The 24,960-nt window shown below is 39.6% G+C and overlaps 2 protein-coding genes across 3 annotated transcripts in view; both read right to left on the bottom strand.

Annotated features, from left to right (window-relative positions):
• Nucleotides 1-7,574, bottom strand: part of COPRS (coordinator of PRMT5 and differentiation stimulator) — a 13,700-nt gene extending 6,126 nt beyond the window's left edge. The window contains exons 1-2 of one of the 2 annotated variants that reach the window (XM_042453665.1): nucleotides 7,529-7,574; nucleotides 596-674 (exon numbers count right to left, since the gene is read on the bottom strand). In XM_042453665.1, coding sequence (XP_042309599.1) covers nucleotides 596-674; nucleotides 7,529-7,567 — 118 coding nt within the window. In that variant the 5' untranslated portion in view covers nucleotides 7,568-7,574. Of the gene's footprint in view, nucleotides 1-595; nucleotides 675-6,866; nucleotides 7,075-7,528 lie in introns of those variants that run through there. The other variant, XM_042453666.1, reaches the window with a different exon arrangement.
• Nucleotides 7,575-9,905: 2,331 nt separating this feature from the next.
• Nucleotides 9,906-24,960, bottom strand: part of UTP6 (UTP6 small subunit processome component) — a 22,991-nt gene continuing 7,936 nt past the window's right edge. Inside the window, exons 2-18 of the mRNA XM_042447573.1 lie at nucleotides 23,850-23,901; nucleotides 23,673-23,765; nucleotides 21,992-22,039; nucleotides 21,188-21,251; nucleotides 20,436-20,554; nucleotides 19,638-19,715; nucleotides 18,306-18,387; nucleotides 17,752-17,833; nucleotides 17,104-17,285; nucleotides 16,705-16,784; nucleotides 16,279-16,356; nucleotides 15,745-15,924; nucleotides 14,154-14,234; nucleotides 13,436-13,545; nucleotides 13,033-13,099; nucleotides 11,872-11,944; nucleotides 9,906-10,820 (exon numbers count right to left, since the gene is read on the bottom strand). Of these exons, the coding sequence (XP_042303507.1) occupies nucleotides 10,663-10,820; nucleotides 11,872-11,944; nucleotides 13,033-13,099; nucleotides 13,436-13,545; nucleotides 14,154-14,234; nucleotides 15,745-15,924; nucleotides 16,279-16,356; nucleotides 16,705-16,784; nucleotides 17,104-17,285; nucleotides 17,752-17,833; nucleotides 18,306-18,387; nucleotides 19,638-19,715; nucleotides 20,436-20,554; nucleotides 21,188-21,251; nucleotides 21,992-22,039; nucleotides 23,673-23,765; nucleotides 23,850-23,901 (1,627 nt within the window). The 3' untranslated portion in view covers nucleotides 9,906-10,662. The remainder of the gene's footprint in view (nucleotides 10,821-11,871; nucleotides 11,945-13,032; nucleotides 13,100-13,435; nucleotides 13,546-14,153; nucleotides 14,235-15,744; nucleotides 15,925-16,278; nucleotides 16,357-16,704; nucleotides 16,785-17,103; nucleotides 17,286-17,751; nucleotides 17,834-18,305; nucleotides 18,388-19,637; nucleotides 19,716-20,435; nucleotides 20,555-21,187; nucleotides 21,252-21,991; nucleotides 22,040-23,672; nucleotides 23,766-23,849; nucleotides 23,902-24,960) is intronic.

The following is a 24,960-nucleotide window of genomic DNA, read 5'->3' as shown; positions in this document are numbered from 1 at the left end:
TATTATTATTATTATTATTATTATTATTATTATTATTATTATTATTATTATTTCTATATATAGTGCTGTAGATTTACACATACATTTACAAATACATTAAGAGCATTGTACCATATTATTTCTATTTAGAGTAGTATTTATTTTTTCTGACTACAAAAACATGCCTCTCTTCTACTATCATCTTATTTTGGACAGCATCAATTGTCTATCTAAATGAGCACTGAGTAACTGCCTCTTTTTTCTTTCCCAGCCTTACATGCTATGCATCCTTCTCTAAAGAACATGGAAATACAGCCGGCCCTCCATATCCATGGATTCTTTATCCACAGACTGAAGCATCCACAGCTTGCAAATATACAAAAAAAGGTGTATTCCAAATAGCAAACCTTGATTTTTCCATTTTATATAAGAGATATAAGAGAGACCATTTTACTATGCCATTGTATTTAATAGAACTTGAGCATCCACAGATTTTGGTATTCACAAGGGGCGCTGGAACCAAACCCCAGTGAATAACAAGGGCCCACTGCACACTATATACTAATCTGGGGTAATACCTCAACCATTATATCCCCACGCCCCACACTTTAATTACCTTTACTAGGCTGCCAGCTGAAAATCTTCAACATTTCTATTTCCTTCTGAACAGCAAAAGCAGATCCATCGTTCCTTATCTGCAGGACAGAAATACTGATTTAAATCAAATGATAATTTCCTATAGGAATTATTATTATTATTATTATTATTATTAACCTTTATTTATAAAGCGCTGTAAATTTACACAGCGCTGTACATACAATCTTTTAATTAGGCGGTTCCCTGCCCTCAGGCTTACAATCTAAAAAGACACGACACAAAAGGAGACGGGAGTCGTGGTGGGGAAGGGGATGAGGTCCAGCAGTTCTTCTCTACTTCCAAGGCCTGGACCAAGGCAGATGGACTGGAGGGAGGACTTGGCTTCTTAATGGATGGGTAAACTTCTTCCAGGGAGGCCTGTTGGAGTTAGCATGCCTCTCTAGTAGGATAATACATATAAAATACAATTCTCTTAAGACTTCTTGATAGGTAGTAAATAATTCTACATGTGAGAAATTTTTTTCCCTGCAAAATTGTTTATTGTGTTCTATGCAACTGTTAACAAAATATGTGTGACCATTCTGCACATATTTTCTATATTAATGCCACTGTTACATTAAACAATGTTACTGGCTGATGATGATTTGCAACATGTGCTTGGAATTCAAAGGCTTTCTCTTGTAAACCTCATAAAACCAATCCCAACATCTGTTAGCCCTTTTCCTTTGCCAGGTACACATTGTGATATTTATCCCACAATCTGAAGGAATCCCACCATCCAAACCAGGGTGTCGCCAAATCTATCCAAATGACCATATGTGTACACACACACCCCACTACCCCCAAATTGTTCAAATCTGGTTGTGGCCTGTTAGAGACTGCCTAAATAAAGCTGCTTTGGGTCTCTTTAGAGGTATGCAGTTTAAATGGTGCATGCATCCTAAGATTCCAGAAGCTGTGCCAAAGCTACACTCCAGTGTTTAGGAATGGAGTGTGGCTTTGGCGCGACCTCCGGACTCTTAGGACCCATGCATCATTTAAATAGCATACTTCCAAAGAGACCCGAAGCGGCTTTATTTTGGCAGTCTGTAACAGGCCACAGACTATATAGAAAAGTTTCTGTATGTTGGTTTCTATTCTGATCATATATATATTTCACCTTTTATGAAGGATTTCTGCAGACAGAGGAGTTTACTTTTGGACCTAAATTCAATTATTAGTTCCAATTAGAGTGGATCCATTCAATCAACAGAACTTATGTAACTTATGTAAGTGTTGCCTAACCAAGGCCCGTTACAAACGGGCATAAAGTACGGACTTGGTCCGTATTAGGGTTAGAAAGCGGCGTCCCTTCCAGACGCCCCTAACCCTAATAGTCTGTACAAAATGGCGGCGCCCGTTCCACATGGGGGCCGCCATCTTTACGTAGCGGATGCGCTGCTGACGCACGTTGCACCCCAAATGTGACGCCGCGAGTGCGCAAGTAGCGCCTTGTGGCATCCCATCCTGGGCGCAAGAAGAAGCACCATTTTGGCACTTCTTCTTCGCTGTGTCCGGGAACTGTGCGGTTTGGCTGCTGTAGTTCCCGGACGCAGCAACTGGCGGCGGCGGCAGAGTGCCACTTTTCGGCGGTCTGTAACCCGCCCAAGTTTCCATTGATTCAATGGGTCGATGTGATGATTGTATTATAGTAATCAGAATGCTAATCATCACCTATGGTGGTCCCACCTCAAATCTCTACCCTTTTCCTAGAGTACTGCTGCTACCAGGATCCCTAATGGATCCACAACTGTCTCTGTATATATGGCTGCTCTTTCACGCTCCTGGCTCATCTTCTCCATTACACTGGAGTGACCAGTCTATAGGAACGCTTATATTAAATAACCAATACAAATTTATTAAATACAACTTAAAATGTTACACCACCCTTTAATCTCTGGCATGTTCTAGTGGTTTGAGTGTTAGACTATGACTCTGGACACCAGGGTTCAATTCCCTCCTTGACCATGAAGCCCACTGGGCAAGTCACATATTCTTAGCCTCAGGGAAAGGAAACGACAACCTTCTTCTGACCAAATCTTGCCAGGAAAGCCCCATGATAGCTTTGCCTTAGAGTTGCCATAGGTCAGAAATTACATGAAGGCACACGACGACGACGACGACAACAACAACAACAACAACAACTCTCCACTATACAAATATTTGTAGACTCCAGCTTTTTCTTTTAATATACTGCTGAATAATTAGTTCAGCACAGGAACCTCTCTCACAGAATCTCTCTTTCTCTCTCTGGAACATAGATCATTCCATTAACTCCCAAATTATATTTGTTAAATATGACGTCAATCTTGGATAAGGAACTAGAATATAAATATTGGAGGTTAATCCTATATTTGTTGACAGCAGCAAGATTGATAACTAATAGAAAGTGGAAACAAGAAGACATACCTCAAATAAAGGAATGGAAGATAAAATTATTGATGGTATATAATAGATCAATTAACAAAGCAGAGAAAGATTGGTTACCTATCACAGTGTGGAGAGAGGAAAATTGGGGCATAAACACTAATTTCTTATGAATGTAACTCACAGGAATGAAATTACAAAGTCAGACACAATTTACAAGGATTGGAAAATAGTTTGTGTTGTAGTTAATGTAAAATAAAGGAACAGGAAGGTGTCACAAGGGGGAAATATATTACTGTGGAAGATATTTAGGTTCAGGTAATTTAATTATGTATTTTATTTTGTAAATTATTTTTATGTTATTGTGGTCAGACCGAGACAGAACAAAAATAAGCGAACCTAATATTAGGGAGAATTTAATATAAAAGAGGGACAGAATGTAGAAGTGCTCTATTGTTCGATTTATGTAGTATGGTAAATAAAATGAATTGTTTATACTGAAAGTTTTTTTTCATAATATGTTGGATTATATTCAGTTATGTATATGCAATATAAATCAACTTTAAAAAAGAACACAGATCCTTGTCTTCATTGTAAGTATATTCTTGCATAATTGAAAAGTGCCACCGACTACCATTCTCTTAACCTATCACCATCCACTAACTCACTAATTTACTCTACTCCAACTTTCTAAACCCAGAAATTTTCATATACAGTTGGCCCTCCATATTTGTGGCTTTGATTCTGCATCCCACAATTCATGCAGGATGTACAGTATGTCTCATTTATTGTTCAAGAGTTATGGATAACCAGCTGCTTGCCTAGCCTCCTCTAAAAAAAAATAATGAAAATTTGCATAACATTTCTTAACATTACTTCTTTTACCATAGTAAAAGTCAACTGGAGTTGAGTCAATAGCATCACTAAACACAATGAAACTGCTTCCTACCAGTGTGCATCATTTCTTCAGACTGCTCTTATGCACATCCTGCTCCTTTCTGCAGGGTTAAATACCACCTGAAGGACTGTAGCTAGTAAGTTCAAATCAATCAGTTTATGCTGTGAAATGCAGCACAAACACACATCCCTTGGCTTCTTGACTTTTGCTAAGCTTAGGATTGCCTAGGGTCACAATGTTGGTGCCAGCAGAAGCCAGAACAGACAGGATTGCCCTGTATAAAGCATCCACTGTTTTCTTTTCAGCACACCCTTTTTCTTGAGCAGTCTCATTGGCAGTCATGTTTTTATTTCCCTTCAGACATAGCCATAGATGTTATACACAGTGTCATTTCTTCTGAACAAGTCTCCACTTGGTACAGCAGAAAAATGAAATGCAAGTCAGCTTGCCCAGAAACTCTAAACTGACCACAACAATTGCATTTAAGCATTCCTGATACAGTCTGATAATAAAAGGCATCAGAGCCAAGTTAAATGTAATGCTAAACAGATCATTAGGAAGGTGATCCAATTGTTTTGCATGTTTAATTTAATAGCACTGCTTAAGAAGGGACCAATGGAAGTTTATTTTTTTTAGCTAGTAGCATACATTAGGACTATTTTAGTCAAAACAAAATGTAAAACTGGAACTGCTAAACCTCCCCTCTACATGCTTGCCATTTTCAACATTTTCAAGAACAGAGAGGAGTGGAAGTATTATATGTATAATGTGTTTGTAAGGTTATGTGTTTGTTATGTCTGATGCTTGTCGAAGTAATGTTTATGTTTTGCTTTGTGTGATTTTAGTAACATATATATATTAAAAAGAAAAAAGAAAAATGGACAAGATTCCTGATACAACATTTAGTGTTGTTTGGATACAGGGAAGAGAATGTAGAGAAAGAGTTTGAAAAATTATACAAAGAAATAAAATGAAGGGGAAAAGTACAAAAGAGAACATTTCTGAGATCTGCAAGATCTCAACCATCTTCTATGGCCACTGTGGTGGCTTTGGATAAAGTCCCCTTCAAGAGCAAGTTCAATCTGTCTTAGTGCTGGGGGTAAGGGTGACTTCTTCATTTTGTGTATTAAATGCATATACCTCTCAAAATGACAACACTCTCAGAGCTTTCAGAGGCTACTATTCGATTATGCTTTTATTAGGACCAAATAGGCACAAGGTTGTGGGCAAGCTTTCAGAAGAACCTTAGAGCCGAGAAGACTAAAAGCCTATCCAATCCAGCATTCTGTTCACACAGTGGCCAATTAGCTGGAGGAAACCCACTATTAAGCCCTGAGTGCGACTCCACCCTTTAGGTTCAAGCATCACTCCTGAACGGACTGAGGAGATACATAAAAAGGCTGAAGCTGGGGAAGGAAACAGGCATGAAATGGCTGCCTCTTTGTATAAAGATTATAGTTTGAATAATAACAATTTTAAGACTGAGTGCAAAAGGAGTGCAAGAGATGTAATAGCCTCATTAGGTGCTTTCAAGATGCACTCAAAACTACTGGGCATAATGATGATGATGATGATGGCTGTGCTGTTCTTGAAAACAGAATCAAGAAGCCATTAGATTCTTTGTTCAGTCCTAATCAGAGCACACAGGAACCTTGTGAGGAAGAAAACAACTGGGGGAGGAAAGCTTGGCAATATTGTTATTAGCAATTTATCTTGAAACCAGTGGATTTAGTTCCCAAAGCCTGGAAAGGTTATTTGTTTATTTTGGGACCCTACTGGCCATGTTGGCTGGGGGATTCAGAGCGTTGTAATAAAAGTAACAATCTCACCCCCTGCTACTTCCAAGCAAACCATACTTGGAGATAACACTTAATCCAGTCTACTCAGGAGGGCAACAAACCCAGCCATTATTTACCATGTAAACACTGATTTGAAGAAGGACCTAACATATTACAGGCGTGCTGTTCTGGCCCTAACTTCAGGACTCCTGTTTGCAAATGTCTTTTAAGTACTGTATACTAATTTTACTACAGCTCTTCATAATAATTTTCTACCTTATTCATGCAGCGTAGCAAACTCTTGAAGCATTCCACCACACACCAACCAGAGAGTACAGTGGTCCCTCCACATTCACTGGGGTTAGGGACACAGGACTCCCGTGGAAGTGGAAAAACCGCAAATAAACAAATTACTACTTTTTAACCTGAGATCACCTCTCTAGGAACCTCTAGGTCCTCCATCAGAACTCTATGGTCAACATCTGCCAAAAGCTAACCATAGAATCATGCTAGAGGACATATAAAGGCCTAAGATCTAGTAATCTCTAGATCAAACCTGCACAACTTGGCAGCAGAAAGGGGCCAAAATTAAAATGGGCTAAACCTCTTTGGGGAGCAGATAGGTTTTAATTAAATATTTATTATTATTATCATTATTGCTTAATAATTAATAACACATATTATTACTATTAATTCTATCCTCCTCCTCCTCCTCTGCCCAGCCCTCTCCTCAGGAGAAAGCCAAGCAGTGCAGGGTCCTTGAAGTCTTTGCGGGCCGCCCAAAATCCTTTGGGGCTATATGTTGTGCAGGCCTGTTCTAGATCCTTCAGCACAACCCTATGGGCAATTTCCAGCAGAACCTCCAGTAATCAAATCCACAAATCATCACAACCGCAAAAGTCAAAGAGGCAAATGTGGAGGGCTGACTGTACAGAATTTACAAAATAGTTAACTTCTGTTTGCTCTCCTGTGCCTTCAAGCCGTTTCTGACTTACGGCGACCCTATCACAGGGTTTTCTTGGCCAGAATTGTTCAGAGGGTGTTTCCCATTGCCTTCCCCTGAGGCTGAGAGAGTGTGACTTGCCCAGGGTCAGCTATTGGGTTTACATGGTAGAGTTATTTGAGTGGCAGAAGGTAAATAAGTGAGCCTTGTCTTTCTGAGGAGAAAGGAGAAGAGAGAGGGAAATTCTGAAATAACCTATTTATACCTAAGATCTGTTTCAGATGCACTCCCCAGCCCCACTGAGGAGGAGAGGGAGGAGGACCCATCACTGCCTCTCAGCCATAGGGTTGTCTTGTGGGGCAGGGGGACCAGCCGTCCTCCTTTTCCAGGACACATCCTCCATTTCAACCATGCATCCCGGCGAGCATCCCAAAACATCCTCCATTTTGAGCAGCATGAATTTGCATTTCTACGAGTGTTTTGTAGCTTTTCTTTTGGAAGGCCTCCCTTTTTCCCCTTCAACTTCCTCCATTTTGAGGGGGCCCTGTCCTCCTCGGCTTTTAGGACACCTGGGTCCAAACCACATTGCAGAAATGATCCAGTTTGAGATCACTGTAACTGCCCTGGCTCAGTGCTAGGGAACCCTGGGAGTTGTAGTTTTAATCACAAGACGACAACTCCCAGGGTTCCCTAGCACTGAGCCAGGGCGGCTGAAGCGGTCTCAAGCTGGATTCTTTCTGCAGTGTGTGTTTGGGACCATGGCAACCCTGGTTGTGGGGATAAAATGGTGGGGGGAAGGCACAGGGGTGTAAGGCGTTGAGCCAAGCCTCCCTTCCCAGCATGCCAGCTTCAGTCAAAGTCAATCAAAACGCCCCAGCAGCCTCCACGACTGAGGCTCCTCTCTGCGGCCCCTGCCTCCTTCCTCACCCTCTGCTCCAGAGGAGCCTGCTTCCCAGACGCCTCCATCGCCCTTAAGCAGCCCCTCAGTCCCTCCCTCCCAAGCGACCCCTTCTCCTCCCGCCGAAGCCAAAATGAGCAGCAGCAGCAGCAGCAGCCCCTGGCCTTCAGGCCGCCGAGAGGGAGCAGCAGAGGGTCACGTGCCCTGAGGGGACCGACCAATCAGCGACGCGCGGAGGAAGAGCCCCGCTTCCCATTGGCCACAGCCCCCCCCCCGTCCAGGCTCCGCGCGCGCTTCCCTCGGGCTGCTCCTGCGTCCACACTGGAGAAATAACCCGGTTTGATACCGCTTTGACTCTTTGTCTGGCTCAAGGCTATGCAGTTCTGGGAGTTGGATTATGTTGTTGTGGGGCCCAGAGCGGACCAGGAACAGAAAATGCAGGCCTATAACTAACGTCTTCAATTCCTTCCTCCTGTTTGCCAGATGAAGAAGAAGCCCGTGTGACTTTGAAAGCTTGCAACATGTAATTGCGCATTTTGGTTGGCCCCATAAAGGTATCATTGTTTGGATGTTCTAGGATTTGGTGTATGGCCAACACGGCTAGCTCTAGAAGTCTTATGCTTTTTGTTTGGTCAGAAAGGTACCACTGTTTTGTGGGTTTTGAAGGGTATTGTACTCTGCTCTGTGGCCGACACGGCTGCCCCTGAATACCTTTCCTGTCAAAACAAAGTTAGCTTGTTCTCTCCATCATCACTGATTTTTGTTGTATGACCAAGGAACAGGAAAGCCAGTTTTTTGTTATTTATGTGACAAAAATGTGAGATAACTTGAAAATAGACAAAGCCATGTTAGTCTGTAGAATCAGCACAGAGAGAGATCTTGTAGCACCTTTGAGGCTCACTGAAAGAACAAAGTTGGCAGCAAGGGCTTTTGTAGTCCGAAGTCTAGTTCCTCACCAAAAGCCTCTCAGGAAGTAGACTGAAGTCTAGGAAAGCTCATGCTGCCAACTACTTTCTTTCAGTGAGCCTCAAAGGTGCTACAAGATCTCTCTAGATACTGAAAACAGATGCTATTGGTTAGCCTGATAAAGGTATTATCACAATATGGATTTCAAAATGCCTGTCTTGTGGGCCCTTTTCGGACGCTTTGAAGGCATATTGAACATGCATAATAAGGTTGACATCTAGTCATTTGGTGTGTTATTTATACTTTCATAAACATACTTTTCCTGAGCAGTGAGAAGTCAACAGTGGCAATGTTTACTGATCCAGTTTCCTTTAGATAAGGGATCACAGGAGACCTTTCCTTTGTAATGCCAAACAGTGGCCACCCAGGTCTGCCTTTGCCTTTTCTCAGCCCCACTTTGCCAAGTGCTCAGTTTAGATCCCGTCCCTGTAAGTGACTGCTGATAGCTATTAAGAAATACACTGGTATTGCCGGTTTTGTTTTAACTCTAATCAGGCTTCCTTTCAGGCAAAACTGTGACAAAGTTCCCATTCACAGTACCTAGACAATCCTTAACAGCATTCTATGCTACATCCATGAAATCTTTATTTGCAGTGATTTGAATAGAAACAGCATCTTTCTTTCTCTCAAACACACATGCAGACACTGCTCAAGACATGCAGTACATTTGATGCCAGCTATCACAGTACTACTTTGCTATGCAAGTCTAGTCATTGCCAAGTCATTTAATTGAATTAGCATAATATTTTAAGATTTGGACTGCCCAGCTGAAAACAAATCCAATTTCAGGACAGGGCAGAATTGTTAACCGATGGAAATGGGAAATGGACGTTCTTTTTTTTAAAAAAATAACATATTTTAATGATATTTTAACACAAACAGGTTTGTAAAAGCACAAGACACTACAATGCACAACCCTCTTTCAAAAAATACCACTAAACAAAACAGTAAATAAATAAAAAGATAACAAATATTGACTTCCCATTTGCCGAGACTAACAGGGTACTGCTTAATCCTTTTCTCCATACCCTTATATACACTTCCTGTATTCGGTTTACTCTTAATTTTAACATCTTATAAAGCAGGAAGAAGAAAAACGCCACTGTCCTTATAACATCATCTCCTTCCTAACCTAAATAAAATGAATAACACTTCAAAGCCTGCTGATGCCACCTCCCCCTCTCTTAGCTGCAAATAAGCTGTAAGCGGGTTCCATTCTTCCAAGAATTGTTCTCTGGGTTTCACTTTCATTAGTTGTGTTAATTTATCCATTTCTGCAATCTCTACCAATGTATATATCCACTCATCCTCAGCTGGAATCTTTGGGGTCTTCCAATATTTAGCATAGGTCATTCTTGCCACTGTCACTACATGCTGAGCCAGTCCACCCATCTCTTTTTCTATACATCTGTCTAAGCCAAAAATTCCCAGCAAGAATACTTCAGGTATATAAAGTTAATTTTTATTTTCAAGATTTTCTGGTCATTGTTATATATACACATACTGTTGTACCAAATTATGCACATTAGCCACAATCATGTACCTGGGGGAAGGGGGGCAGCAGAGGACCATTTGTGACTCCTCCCTATACACACCCTTCCAGCTGAAGCACCCAGAAGTGATCTACTGTATTTCATTTCCAGCCGATTTTTGAGAAGTTGAGGGGATTGCTGCATCAATTTGGAGGCTTGGATGAGCAAACTTGCTGTGTTTGTGACACTTTTGATCTGTTTTTGGCCATTTGGACAATAGATATTCCAAAACTAAACTGGGGTAGTGGTATAATAGTTAATGTTGCAAGTTTAATATAGGCAACAAGTGATAAAACTAATCTGTTTTGCAGTAATGAGAATATAAATAGATAGGCCTTTCCATGGCATTTTTTTTAATCAGCACAGTGTTTGCCACGCAGTGAAACATGTAATCTTCTACTCTAGCCAGGCTAAAAATGAAAAGACTTGTAACTTTCATTTTATGTGCTCAATCCAGCAGCATCAGTCTGTGACACTCTGTTCCCCACTTCCAGTCCTTTGCCCTAATGGAAATCACCAGCAGCGCACAGACTAGTTCTTATCAAGCATAAAACTAGAACTGTATTTGTCTCTGGAAAATCAAAGTATACAAAATGTTTAAGGAAAAAGGGGAATGGTTTATATTGATCCATAGTTCTTCTGATGTACATCAATCACAACAGTTATCACAGGTGACCAATTTGTAGCAGTGTGTACTTTGAAATAAAAGTGTCCACTTGTTCTCCCTGCAGTGCTTTCATTGCTCTCCAATGAATACTGCCACAGTTCTCTGGCTTCCCTTGGGTATGATTCAGCTCTTCCTTGATGTAATCCAGCCAAAGATCTTCAAACGAAAAGAAAGTCCAGTTAAGACAGTAAGAAAGGGAATGTAACAGAAAGAGAAATCTGTCTAGGCCAAAAATTTAGCAATCCATGATCCTGTGTATTTGTATGGAGCACTGAAGCATAAGTGCAAAGAACTCGAATCTCACTACCACTACAGTCCCATGGTTGCTCCTTTGGAAGACTGAGTACTGTGCAGCAAAGTAGGGGTGGGGGGATAGTTGCAGCAGTAATAATGATGTGTGAATCTCCATTTCTATCCCACACATCTCTCCAACGACTTAAGCATACTCCTGCTATCCCCTATCTCATTTTACAGCATACATGTTCCAAAAAAGAGAAAAGAAGGGAAGACATACTGTTGTTCCTTGTCAGAAAAGAAACAACCAAATTCCATCCATGCCTTATTGCCATATCCTGGTTTCAAGAAAGAGAAAAGAAGAAGCGGAAGGCTCCAACATTCCCTTGACTTGAGTAAGAATAGCATGAAGAAGAAACGTCTTCCCCACCACCCTGCTCACCTGGAACCAACATGGGAACATCAAAATGATGTGGTAGGAGGACAGAACAGAGATTTTTAAGGATAAGTCATCTCCCTTAGCAACTAGCTCTGGTTTTGACATCCTGATTCTAATCTAAACAGATTCTACCACTGTCACAAAAAATCCAAAGAAAGGTTTAAAAAACACCTTTAGGTTAAAAGGAAAGTTAATTTACAGAACATTGTTTTAAAGATACAGCACTTGCTGAACAGAATCAGTAATTGGTATCAAACCATCCCTCGCCTAAATCTGCCACAGACGAATCACCAGGACATCATTTACCAAGTGCATTTGCACAGCAAATGGATTTCAATTCCAAAGGAAATTTAATTCAAGGGAGATGCTACATGGGCTGCCTATCAAACTAGTTCATGGCCTCTATTGTTGTTGTTGTTGATGTTATGTAATGGAAATGGCAGTTCCAAGCCTGTGGAAGGGCATTAGGTCGGGACACATTAGGTTTAACCCATCATAGTTCAGGATTTGCCAGGAGAAAGAAAGGATTCTTACCAGGTTCTGTGGCACCAAACTCCCTCAAGGCACGTTCATAATATTCTCGGATATTAAATATTTTACCTGAATCCTTTAAAACAAAACAAAAAAGTGAAAGACATGACTCAGAATGCTGTTTTTGCCACTTCATGAGAGTTAAAGACAACTGTCATTTGCTCCAATACTAACATTTCTGCAGAAGTGTTCACAAACCCATATACTTTTATTATCCTACATCTACTGGGGACCTTCCATGATAAGGGACCAGCCAGAAGAGAAGAGGCAGTGGTGGGTCTGGGGAATGAATTATGAGCTTTTCCATTGGCAGAGGCTCTTTCTGTGCCCCACTTGCCTACTTCACAGCCTGTGTGCTTCCCCACCCTTTTTGGTATGGCTTCTGCCAATCAAACCCACTGCCAAACATTCTCCTATTCCATCACACCCAATGAAGTTCCCTTTTAGCCACAAAGAAACAGATACACACTAAACAAGGGCTGTAACTGAAAAAGAACACACCAGGTCCATCAGTCAATATCTACGCCTGCCAAATGAAAGACATTTTCAACTGAGGCTGAATCTGCACTGCAAAAATAATGCAGTTCGACACCCCTTTAACTGCCATGGCTCCATCATATGGAATCCTGGGAACTGTAGTTTGTTACAGAAAAGGCTAAATATATCACAAAACTACAAATCCCAGAATTCCATAATATTGAGCAGCGGCAGTTAAAGGGGTGTAGAACTGCATTATTTCTGCAGTGACTAAGAAAAGGGCAACAAAAATCTTCTAAAGCAGGAGCTTCCAGTGAGTTGATGCGACTTCTAAAAGATGTTGTCGCACATACTCCTGTCAACCGCACCTCAAATAGGATGGAGCATGTGATTAAGGTCTGTCATGTTAGGACCACAGAGAAGATGGCATTCTATGAAGTCTCAAGGTTTCAAGAGGCTTAAATTGTTAAAATAGAGGTGGCCAACTTGTAACATTCAAGATTTCACTGAATAATAAACAGAACTTTGAATCATATCAGAATACTGGTTCTCATACTATCCAATATAACCCTGTATTACAGTGAATTACTTCCCACTTCCATGAGAAACCACACATCAGTACCGTTCCTAAACATACAGCATATCATACAATAGAAACCAGTCCTTATATTCATTTAAAACACTTACTTGCTCCTTTTCAATCTGTATCATCTTCTTGAACAACTCAAGGGAAAATGGTCGGTTTTCATGTAAACTAGGACATACAAAAGTCATGTGAGAAATGCAGTTTTTAAAAACAAGTTGGGTGAGGAAAAAAGTATTGCATTGTGCCTTCAAGCTGTTTCCGATTTATGGAGACCCTAAGGCAAACCTATTACAGGGTTTTCTTGGCAAGATTTGTTCAGAAGAGGTTTGCCATTACATTCATCTGAGGCTGAGAGTGTATGACATGCCTAAGGTCGCCCAATGGGTTTCATGGCCAAGCCAAGCTTTGAATCCTTGTCTCCAGAATTGTAGTCCAACACTCAAACCAGTACACCACATTGGCTCACAGAAAGAAATAAGGTTTTTAAAAGGGATGTTTTCTAACCTTGTAAAGACCTTCCTTGCTTTTTTATAGCCATCTGTCCTATAAGCCCATTCAAGGTACTTCTCTTTCATGGTTACTGAGTCAACTGGAAGTGTGGCAAGCAATGATTTCTGCAAGTTAAACACACACAAAATCTTCATTTGGAAAACAGTTATGAAGTTTTTACACATTTCACATGGAGTATGAGGAGGTCTGTATTTTTTAAATTGTATCCACAAAGAAGAGCTTCTATTTAGCTAGATATCTGACATATCAAAATGCCCCCTACCCTTCACTGGGACCCTTGGCTCAACTTAGTCTGTCTCCTTTTAACTACAAAGCTCATAAGCTTTGGCACCCATTTATTGAATACATCCAGCGAGATTTAGTCTCTGGACATCCCCCATTTTAGCTAAATTTTTATGGAAAGATATCTTTCAGGATCCCTGAGTACACCTTTTATCTATAATTTTCAGGGGCTTGTATTTTCAGGTATTGCCTGTATTTATTGTTGTTTTGATGTACTGTTTGTTGTCATGTTTTGTTTTAGAATGTATTTTTTAAAAAAAAAATGAAGAAAAAAACCTACAAAGCTTGAGCTCCTGTCATTCCTGTGTTCTCTACAGCACCCCATCACATTCTAAAACAAATGCAACGAAGAGTAATAAAACCACTCAGTTGCCTTGCAGAACAGCTGTACCCATGATTTATAGTTTATTTTACATGGTGTGTCTGTTACCTGATAGAGAGCTTCAGTTTCAGCCTTGCTGTTAACATTCTCACTCCATTCAACCCATAAAATCCAGAGTGGCAAGCTGTCCTACAAGGAGGAAATGGATAACAGTGAAAAACTAGGCTAGGAAAATGGTAAGTAAGAGGTCTATTATACACATGATAGCAGCTGTCACCAACACTACCTGAAACCTAAAAGAGGACTAGCAGAAATGAATTGTTGTGCTTATGTGCAATTGTCACCTTCAAACTTTGGCAACCCTATGAACTAGATACTCCAAGATGCCCTGTTATCAGCAACCCTGCTCAGGTCTTGCAAATTCAAAGCTTTTGCTTCCTTGACAGACATAATCCATCCACCTATTTAGACAACCTTCCTCTTCTACACCCTTCAACTTTATTGAGCATTATCATCTTTTCTGTGAGAATTAAGAAGCCTCTCTTGAAGCTCCTTACTGACGAATATAAAAGGCTGGCAAGGCAGGAATAATGGGCTTCAGAAGAGACCTGTGAATATTGCTATCACATCTATGTGAGCTGCTCTCCCAGCCTTTAAAAACTGTCACAATGTCCAGTAACTGAGATGTGTCACCACAACTGTGTACTACTCACAATGTGGTGGTGGCCATTCATTCCAGGTGAGGTAGCAAATAAAAATGATGCAGTTTTTGAAAATATGTACATCAACAACTTTCCTGTTAGTACAACCTCTACCTATTGTCACTTAATGCCCAGAGGCATTCAGGAAAACAACAGCCTGAGCTCTCTGCCGTCTGTTGCCTACACAACCACCACATATGACAAATAATGGTTGGAACCCATCCAGAAGAAGGTGGTCAATATGTTAAAAGGCCTGGAACCAAAGCTCAATGAAGTTTGACATAGGGAGTTGGGTGCACTTAGCTTGGAGAAGACTGAAAGCTAACATGAAAGCCATCTTTAATTATCTGAATAAGTGTTATGTAGAAGAGATGGGACAAGTCTGTTTTCTTCTGCTCCAGACAACAGGGCACAAATGAAAAAATTCAAAACTTCAAGAAAAAAGATTCTGACTAAACATTAGAAAGAAGTCCCTGATGGTATGAGCTCTTTTGACACTGGAACAGACTGCCTCAAGAGGGTGGTGGATGCTCCTTCATTGGAAGTCTTTAAACAGGTTGGATGGCCATCTCCCAGGATTGCTTTAGTTATGCATTCATTCATGGCAGTGTTGGACTAGGCGGCCCAAGCTCCCTTCCAACCCTCTTATGAAAAGTACTACTTCCCTGGCTGCCACAACACGCACTCCTCACTGCTACTTCCCCCAGATCATGAAACAAGGAAAATATTTCCTCTCACCACAAATATTCATCTTCAAATTTGGGAATAGGATATATTTCACACAGCCCCTTTTCATTCACAAAGAGGTGCTCACAACCATCAAATATTTTCACATAGCCTAGTAGATTCCAACCTGTTGATCCACAATTTTTTTTTTAGCTATACATCTGAGAATCCCTTACCACTGGCAGTAACAGCTCGAGCCTGTGAGTGTAGATATTCAACAATACCCTGGGACCAAAACTGAAGTAACACAGCTGGAGAGGCCAGGTACTTACTTTAGCATTAACCACTTTAAAGGCTTCCTGGAAACATGAGGCTACACCATCACTGTTCAGCTTCAGTAACAATTGCAGTCTCACTTCCCACATTTCTAGCACCTGGCTGAACCGGGAGGTTGCTGCTGCTGCTATCTCTTCAGCCTTCTTTTTGAGGTCAAGTTCCATTAAGAGCTGAAGCTGGAAAAACGTAATAATTCACAGATAAAATGATATGGTTTAATTCAGAAATTTGTTCCCACCTTCCTGTTTTATGTGATAAGGTTTCTTTAAAAATGCAAAGGACTGCAAATGATAGGCATATAGGAAGCTGCTTTATACAGAGTTAGGATCAGTGGTCCATCTATACCAGTATTGTCAATTCTAACTGGCAGTAGTGGCTCTCCAGGATCTCAGGCAGGTTTTTCTTTTCCTAGCTCTGCTTGGAGACCATTTTTTCCCCACTGATTCATCACTCAAATCCTAACCACACCCAACCATGTGTAGGTCAGACATGACACGGGTGTGTTCAAGATGGTATGATGGATCCCTTACCCATTGCTTATAGAGGGAAGATGGCAGCAGCTGCAATTCATGGGCTCGGCTGTAAACACTCAAAATCCTTTCAAGTCTCTAAAGTGAGCAAAAAAAGAGAAGGAAAAAATGAAATTTGCTATCTAAAACAGACACTGTGAAAAATAAAGTAGAAACTCTGAACATCACAGTTCTAAATACTAATAGTAAAGCCATTCTACATGAGCCATTTAAACAATATGGCACCCTTCATGCACAAGAGCATGTGGAAACTTCCAAGTGAAAGCAGATAAAGTCCAATATAGCCTAATACTGAAAATAAAAAAATTAATTTTTTTCTAGGCACACTTTTGGCCTCAGAACTTACAATCCTATTCAGTTACTTCAGTGAAGCAATCAGTAACCGGGGGGAGGGGGGATGTTATTCTGAAAGGAAGGAGAATTTACCTTCTGCCTTAACTCTTCACTGTTGGTCTTCCGCTTAAATCTTTCCAGGCAAAAAGTGATGTAACACTTCCACATGTCCTCTGAAGGGTTAAAAAAAATGTTGTTTTTAATAACAGCAATTATTCCTTCTAAAAAATGTAACTGTCACACAACTCAGCCACTCCAGCATCAGGAACAAAAGAAACCAACAGGTAAGCGATCTCTATTAAATCAAATTAAAATGGCAAGAACACTCATGATTCAGCAGAGATGGTATATCAGACAAACGTTAACTTGTTCCCTTTATTGCTCTCAAGTCCACATTTTCATAATTGTAGAAACTCTACTATGGAAAGGGGAGGGGGGGAGAGACTTGGGAGGAGAAAAGCAGTATTTGACTATCCAGACACAGTTTCTAACCTGTGGGGAGTGAAGTGACTGCTTCCTCAAACACTGTGCAACACCGTTCTTCTTTACGGGCCATGTCTAGTGCTTTTGATTGTTTAGATATATGTTCCAATGATGGCAGAGCTTCCATCTCCAATTCTCGCCGGGCCATGTAGTCCCATACAAGAGGATCATTTGTGTACTCCGCCTGCAAGCTACCAAGAAGAAAATGTATCATGCCATCATCTGCACATGTCCCTCTTATTATGAAGTTCAGGAGTAACTAGGAGTGCTTTCATTCTCTGACAAGCAAGCAATCACAATGTCCTTTTGTTCATTCTGATGTATTCTTGATACTGTTCAGATTTTTTAAAAATTGCTTCAAGTGGAACTATATCAAATATGCTAGAGTCTATCAGATCATAGCCTGGTCTTTGTTGTTGTTAACTGCTATCAACTGCAACATGGGGACAGGGTGGATCATGGCCAAAAGATTCTGGCATTGTGCTTACAGCAAATCACATAGTTTAATAAATATATCAGTCTTATAGATAATGGAAGAGCTTTCCAGAGAAAATATGTCCTGACAAGAATGTACTTATCCAACGCAGCCAACTTAAATAGAGCACAGGCAGCACTATTGCTCCACGCCCCATACTTCTACACCCAACCCAAACTTACTTCTCAATAATTTCTTTTTGAAGGTCTGCAGTAAAATCAAAAAGTTTTGCAATCGATAGCAATGACAGAAGGAACCCTGCATCTAAAACGGAGAGAAACACACTTTAATCCTGGATGACTTTAGTCTTACAATAATGCTTTTGAAGATGTCATATATTTAAAGAAATGACCCCTATTTATCCAAAACCAAACAACACAACCCACACAAACAACAGAAAAAACAAACAAAAAACTGTCTATTTTTTTCTTAAAGCATATGGACTGCTAGTGTTTCTAAAGAGATGGACAGAATAATATATCCTTGCCTACACAATTCCTGAATTTTCAACCAGCAACAGACCAGATGACTGTCTCATTTGGCCTAGCATCCTAAGCCTGAGAGATGCCAGATCTTTCCATTTCAAGAACCTTAACAAAGAATGCAAGAATTTGCTCTGTTGAAGTAGAATGACACGATCTTGGATCCATTATGCAAAGAGGCTAAGTAATTAATTGTATATACTATATTAATAAACAGATTACAGGCTATTAATTTAAAGCAAACAACATGTTACCTTTGATTTTTTGAGTGGCATTTCTGTAGACGATTTGAGCTATTTCACCATTAAGCACTTCCTCAGAATAGTTGAACTCACCCTGAAAATTGCAGAAAAAGCCCTCCTACAATTAACTATTTATTTCCCAGATATTTCAATGGAGACAACATTTACAGCACATGACCAATAGTTTTCCTTCTATGTTTAAAGTTTCAAGCTGAAGCTCCACAGGATTCCAAGACCCACAGGGCCATCTATCTGCACAAAAAAGAGCAACCATATACTTTTCAAGGTCAGGCGAACACTTCACATACAATGGTAGGTTATGACTATTCCTTGATGAAGAGACAGACCTTCCTGAACAGAGTTGTGTTGGCAAAATGGAGGTGCTAAGGCACATGCATCTTCACCTACATCCTGAGCCATGGCTAGCAACTGACCCTACGAATGATGTTGGAACACAATTGGCAACGCTAGCAAGGTTCTGATGAGAGTTGCGCACTTCTTCTCAAGAGAGATAAACCACAATGTAATCAAGCCCAAAGTGGAAGAAAGCAACCCCAAACCAATTCATTTTGTTGGAAGAATTAGGCAGAATAAATGAGTTTATTGTTAATCCACCACATGCCCTTGGTAAGGGTTAGGTTTTACATTCAATCAAACAAAAATTAATATACTCTGAATCTGCCAATGTACTTCTGACACAAGGTGTGGTCCCTGAAACAGTTAACTGAGTCAATTAAAGGCTATCCATTCTTCATTTTGCATCTATTAACAGCTATGCAAGTCACTAGAACATTTTCACTGTTCACGGATGAGCTTCTCAGACTCCTGACTTGGCAATAATGCAAAACGAAGAGATGTTTTATAAGAGAACAGTAGTGCCCTGTCATATAGAGCGCCTTCATACCCCTTCTGCATTTTAGTGACAGATATAAACCTATGTGGCATCTACACTGCAGAAATAATACACTTTGACACTACTTTAACTGCCATAGCTCATTTCTATGAAATTCTGGGATTTGTAGTTTGTTGTGGCTGACAATGTAAGCTAAATATTTCACAAAACTACAAATCTCATAATTCCATAGCACTGAGCCATGGCAGTTAAAGTGGTGTCAAATGGCATTATCTTGATAGTGCAGATACAGCCCAAAAGCGAATGTCTTGTCTGTTGCATTTGCTTTCAGTTTAATCTATCAAGTGAAGAAGAGCACTGCCTAAGTGTATACTTATTATGAGATCACAAAAGTATACTTCAAATGCTGTAAATCTGAAGTTTGACATTTGAAATTGTTTCTGGTTGGACATTTACTTAGTTGGACATCTATAAGTCCTCTAGCTTCTTACCAAGTCCATCTTTGCTTGTTCAAATTCTTTCTTCTCTTTCCTTTGCTTTTCTGCATGCATTAGCTCCATTCTAAAATACTACAGAAACAAAGAAAGACAAAAAGAGGGTCATGAGCCCAAGGGATCCAAGAATCACAGAGCAAACAGCTTCAAACTCCAGTTTTAGTTCCTGGTTAAGAAGAATGTCATGTTAATACTGGCAAAATGTTACTCTTAACTGGCAGGGAGACTCCATGATCTGGTCTGCAACCTCCTCATCCCTAATCAGCATCTTCTGGCTGAGGATGATTAGGGTTGTAGCTTGACACCCCTGAAAGATGTCATATTAGGCAAGACTGCTCACCTGTGCCCAAGACTTCCACTGCTTTATCTACACATCTCCCAAAAAACTTACATAATTTTTGTCTTCATGAACACTGTCATGTTTGTTTTTGAACTTTTTTCCCCCACTACTGTCTTTGAAATTAATTAAGCATTTGCATAGTTTAATGCTTCACCAAAACGTAACATCATGACTATGGTAAGTCTAACACAAGCATGTCTGTTTTACATCTGCAGAAATTGTTACTGATGGACAAAAGCAACGCCACACAGCAGACATTGTGCAAATGAGGCTGTCATACTAAAATCTTGAGGATACAGCTCCCCTTAACTTAAAGATAATTTTAAGATGAACAATTTTCAGGGTGCAATGATGTGTTCACCATGTAGTTCACAAACTCCACCACAAATCCTGCTTTGCCTGGATGGGCTGAAACACAGACTTTAAGGTGGCAAAGGAGGTGGGGCAGAATTTACCTCTTGATAAAGTTTTGGGCACTCAGGATGGAAACGCAAGGCACGGAGGAACAACTGTCGGGCACTTTCAGATGACAAACGGTCCTCCATTTCCCACTTTGCAGCCATGATCCACAAACCTACAACACAAGGACACATGATGTTGTTTAGTACAGTGACTCCAATGGAGAAGCAAGAAGTTATTCCAAATAGCACCATTTATACTTTGTCTTCCTAGAAAAACACCCTCCTGACTTCTGGCCAAATACATTATACTGTACATCTATATTCCAAGACAATTGGTTCATATCTCTTTTACACTGCTGGGAAAGCAGTTGTTTGTTTGTAAAAATGAATATATCCCATCTTCAAGAGCCATGTACATGTCTGTTGCATATTTTCAGACAAGCAACTGCTGTTCAAATGAGCTTCATAAACTATGAGTACCTAACATTCTCAGGCTATTCTGAATAAACACTACATATGGAGTGCAGTTTTCAGTTGCTATTGCGACTGCAAACCCCAGAAACTCTTGTCATCAGAGTCAATGGTGAGGGATGCTGGGTGCTGCAATTTAACATCAACATCTAATCCAACATTACATAATTCCCACCCCTGCACTAGATAAATATTAAGTGAAAGACTGATATGAACAGTCAGATCTTCACTATACTTACAGGCAGACAACAAAAACCCATCTAACTCTTCACAATAATGGATCATTAATCCTATCTGACCTACTTTCATTACAAGAAAGGGTTAAACTGCAGTACCTGGTTTATTTGGATGAAGGGCTAACATGGATGAAAACACCTTACTCAGCTGTATTTTCTTGTTCTGTTAAGAAACAGAAAATATAATTCACACCCATATACCATTCAGATTTCAAACTAAAATGTTTATCTTCATTACAGAGGATTACTATACTGCTGTTTGCCATACTATAGTGACAGGCACATTATACAACTGCAGTGCAAGCAGTTCCATTTAATACCTGACTTCCATCTCAGTAAAAAGAGGGATTGGTTGGGTCGTGGAACAATAAAACCTAAATAGCAATATGACTACAGAAGAGTGCCAAGTGTAAGTAAGGCAAAAATGCCCATGGTCACCCTGGAAAAAATACATGGAAGCCATCATGATCAAGTCACGCAACAACTGTTGACACAACTCTTCAATGTTCACATGATGAGGTTATCTCAACAGGATTTTAAAACTGGCATAATGTTTAGACTTACCAGGGCAGCAGAAAATGGCAATTTCCTAACCACCTCAAGAGACTACTTTACCTCCCAATAAAAAAAAAATCACCTTATAGTGATCTTTTCAATTAAAAAATTGATTATTAACATTGGTCCACCTTTGATAGAATTGTTTCAATTGTATATATAAATGCATGCAGAATAGAGACCCCCATCACACCCAAAAACAAATCCAGCAATTTCAACAAGATTCTACCAAATTATCTCACATGCTAAGACTATGTTCAATTACTTTATCTGAAAGAAGGCTCTATAGTTTAACCAGTCCACTTGCAACACACACCCAAAATAGGAACATTACACCTCAGTACTCACCCATTTTTTGCAAAATGCAACATGAGACAACCACAACTGAAGGTCATCCTATTGGAATGAAATTGGGGGGGGGGGGGGGGGAGGAGAAGGATCAGCAGAGAACACAAGTACTATTCATCCATCACAGTGATCCTTTCTACAACAATCAGCAACAAATGTTGGGAAAATATCAGCATTTCTACAGGCAGCAGTTGAGGGAGAAATTAGGGGGATTTATCATCTCATCTGACCAGCTTTTGATAGGCCTGTCCTTCAGGAGAAAGAAGAAACTTTTCAACCTAACATTTTTAGAAAGCAGAAATGCACAAATACAATCTTTATGATTGCAATGAGTGGATTGGAGGCTCTGTTTATTTCTGATATATTTATTGATGGAAATTTACAATCCACACCATCTTGATTGTCAGGAAGAGGTAATAAAGGTGAGGTTATCTCAACAGATAAGCTCATTAAAATTTAACAGAACATTATGGATTTTAATACACCCTGGTTAGGCTCACATGTAATGGTGACACTGTTTGTGGTTTATTACATTCTGACATTTGGTATTTAAACTAGTACCTAAAAAACAATAATGAAATAAAATGGTTTGTTAGCCACTCTAAGTGACATTTAGAAGCCACCATTTGCTGTTGGCTTATGAATACTTATTTGTATAAACCATGGCTTGTCCTATTTGAATCTGCACCTGTGGTTTGCCCCTGGCTTGCTTTGTCAGCTACCTACATGCAAACATCAGCTTATAAAAGGGACAAACCATAGTTTTCATGGTCTTTTGCAGAACAATTTATGTCTAACACAGACAATTGTTTGAACAGGGCCATTATATCTTGATCTTGGTCTCTCTTCCAGTCCCTCAGGATAAACTCAGACAGAAAGATCTACCAAAACATACTCAGGTTAATTTTCAAGGGGTGGGGCTCCTAGGCATGAGGGTACTTCACTAAGAATATCTCATTATAAGTTCTTTGTCTATCCCCAATCCTCTCTGCATACCTGGAGACAAGCCGCCTTGAATCCCATTTTGGGAGAAAAGCAGAATATAAAACTAATAATAATAATAATAATAATAATAATAATATTGTCTATGTGTTTTAAAAAGATGAGGGCCACACTTCTTGAGAATCCTTATTTTGGTATCAGATCTTCAATCACATGCTGTAAAATACACCCACAAATGCATAGGAAATAGTTCAGAATATACAGAAGCTGTTGCATTCCAATGCCTCTCCTACTATCACTCATTTAGATCAATGAGAGGATATGATGTACCTTTTGAGCATATTCATTTCATACCAAGTGCCTGCTAGACAAGAAGCAACATTTCATGCAATGTCACCCTGCTAAAGACTATAAAAGATGGCCAGAAAACACATGACCCCTCCAGATATCACTGGATTACAGTTTCATCAGCCTTGACCTTTAGCCATGCTAACTAGGCCTCCAACAATATCTGGATGACCACAGGTTCTCCATCTCCAATATAACATCTGATAACAAGTTAGCCAAACCAATTCCTAGCTCACCTATGTGATTTATTCACTGTTTCAAACTAAGTGACATGTTAATTCTGAATGTAAAACCAATCTGAAAATATACGCTGCTTCCATTTATTTATTTTAGTGCTATATTACAGAAGAGATCATGCAAAACCATGACCAGCAGAAAGAAAAAGGCTTACTTTCCATTTTGCTGTGGCACGTTTGAAGACGCTATGTATTCTCTGTACAATGGAGTACTCTATCTCATCTTTCTTAAAGGAGTAGCCAATTCGCTAAGGGGAAGAAAAACAAAGTCACCAACTTTACAGTCTTTTAAACTTGCATAAGAATCTCTTCCAAGTTCACAATTTACTTACTGATCTTCTTTTCTTAATCAGTTCCAATAAATTGATTTCATACTGGGGAAGAAAAATATTTACAAGTTAAATAATATCTTGAGGCTGTTCAAGTTGAGCAGGCAAACACAGGAAAGCCATACAAATTATTTGAGGGGAAAATAAGATGAAAATTGCAAGTTAGGCAGGTGGTTCATAACAGAAATGCTAATTAATCAAAATCCAATTTAGCATTATTTATACCATTTCCTAAATGTCTATTGAGACAATTCCCTATTGAGAGCAACTCATTCTGCAAGGGACTATTCTTATGTAGCTAGAACACTACCAGCAACACACAAGAGAGCAATATGAACCAGCCTGAGAGAAACCCAAGATTAAATATAAAGAATACCTTAGAACTGTAGATATTACAATCCTTCTACAGTCTGAAATTAGCAAAATGTCCAAGGAGTTCATTTCACAGATCTTAACAGAATGTGATCAGTGGCAATTGCACTTTCAACAATTGAATGTTGAAGATGGGCTCCCAACTGATCATCTGGGTTTTGGGCATAACAAATACTAATAAATTATAGAAACAGACAAATTAACAATACATATTGTGTATGGACAGACAAGTAAGTACACAAAATAATTCATAGGTGATCTGATAATATACGTTCATGAAGATAATTTATATATTGTTATAATTATGGTGTTAATTTTAGGGGACTGGGTCGTAGGGATTGATTTGTTTGTCCCTGCTAAATCTTATAATAAATGAAGTTTTAAAAACTAATGCCAGTGAAGATATTCAAGGCATTAAATAACTTCTTGATGCTTTCTATATATGCCTGTCTCAGGATTGACATAAATTGGAGAGGACCTCCATGTGTTCTACCAGTAAGAGCAATACATTGCGAGAAGACTTGGGAGAGAGCCTTCTCTGCTGTGGTACATCAATAAAGAATGCCTTTCTCTTAGAGGTCCAACACAAGTCTGATGCCAAGTCAAAACATGTTTTTTATTAATGTTTTTGAGACCTAGCTTAGCTTTCACACATAAAACAGTTAAACTGTTTTAAACTTTTTGGAGCTGTTTAAATTATTCTATTACTGTTTTAAACATAGAATTCTTTTAATTGCTTATA

The sequence above is a fragment of the Sceloporus undulatus genome, chromosome 2 (genome assembly GCF_019175285.1).
Source record: "Sceloporus undulatus isolate JIND9_A2432 ecotype Alabama chromosome 2, SceUnd_v1.1, whole genome shotgun sequence".
In the NCBI taxonomy this organism is placed as follows: Eukaryota; Metazoa; Chordata; class Lepidosauria; order Squamata; family Phrynosomatidae; genus Sceloporus; species Sceloporus undulatus.
This window is presented reverse-complemented; position numbering and strand designations above follow the sequence as displayed.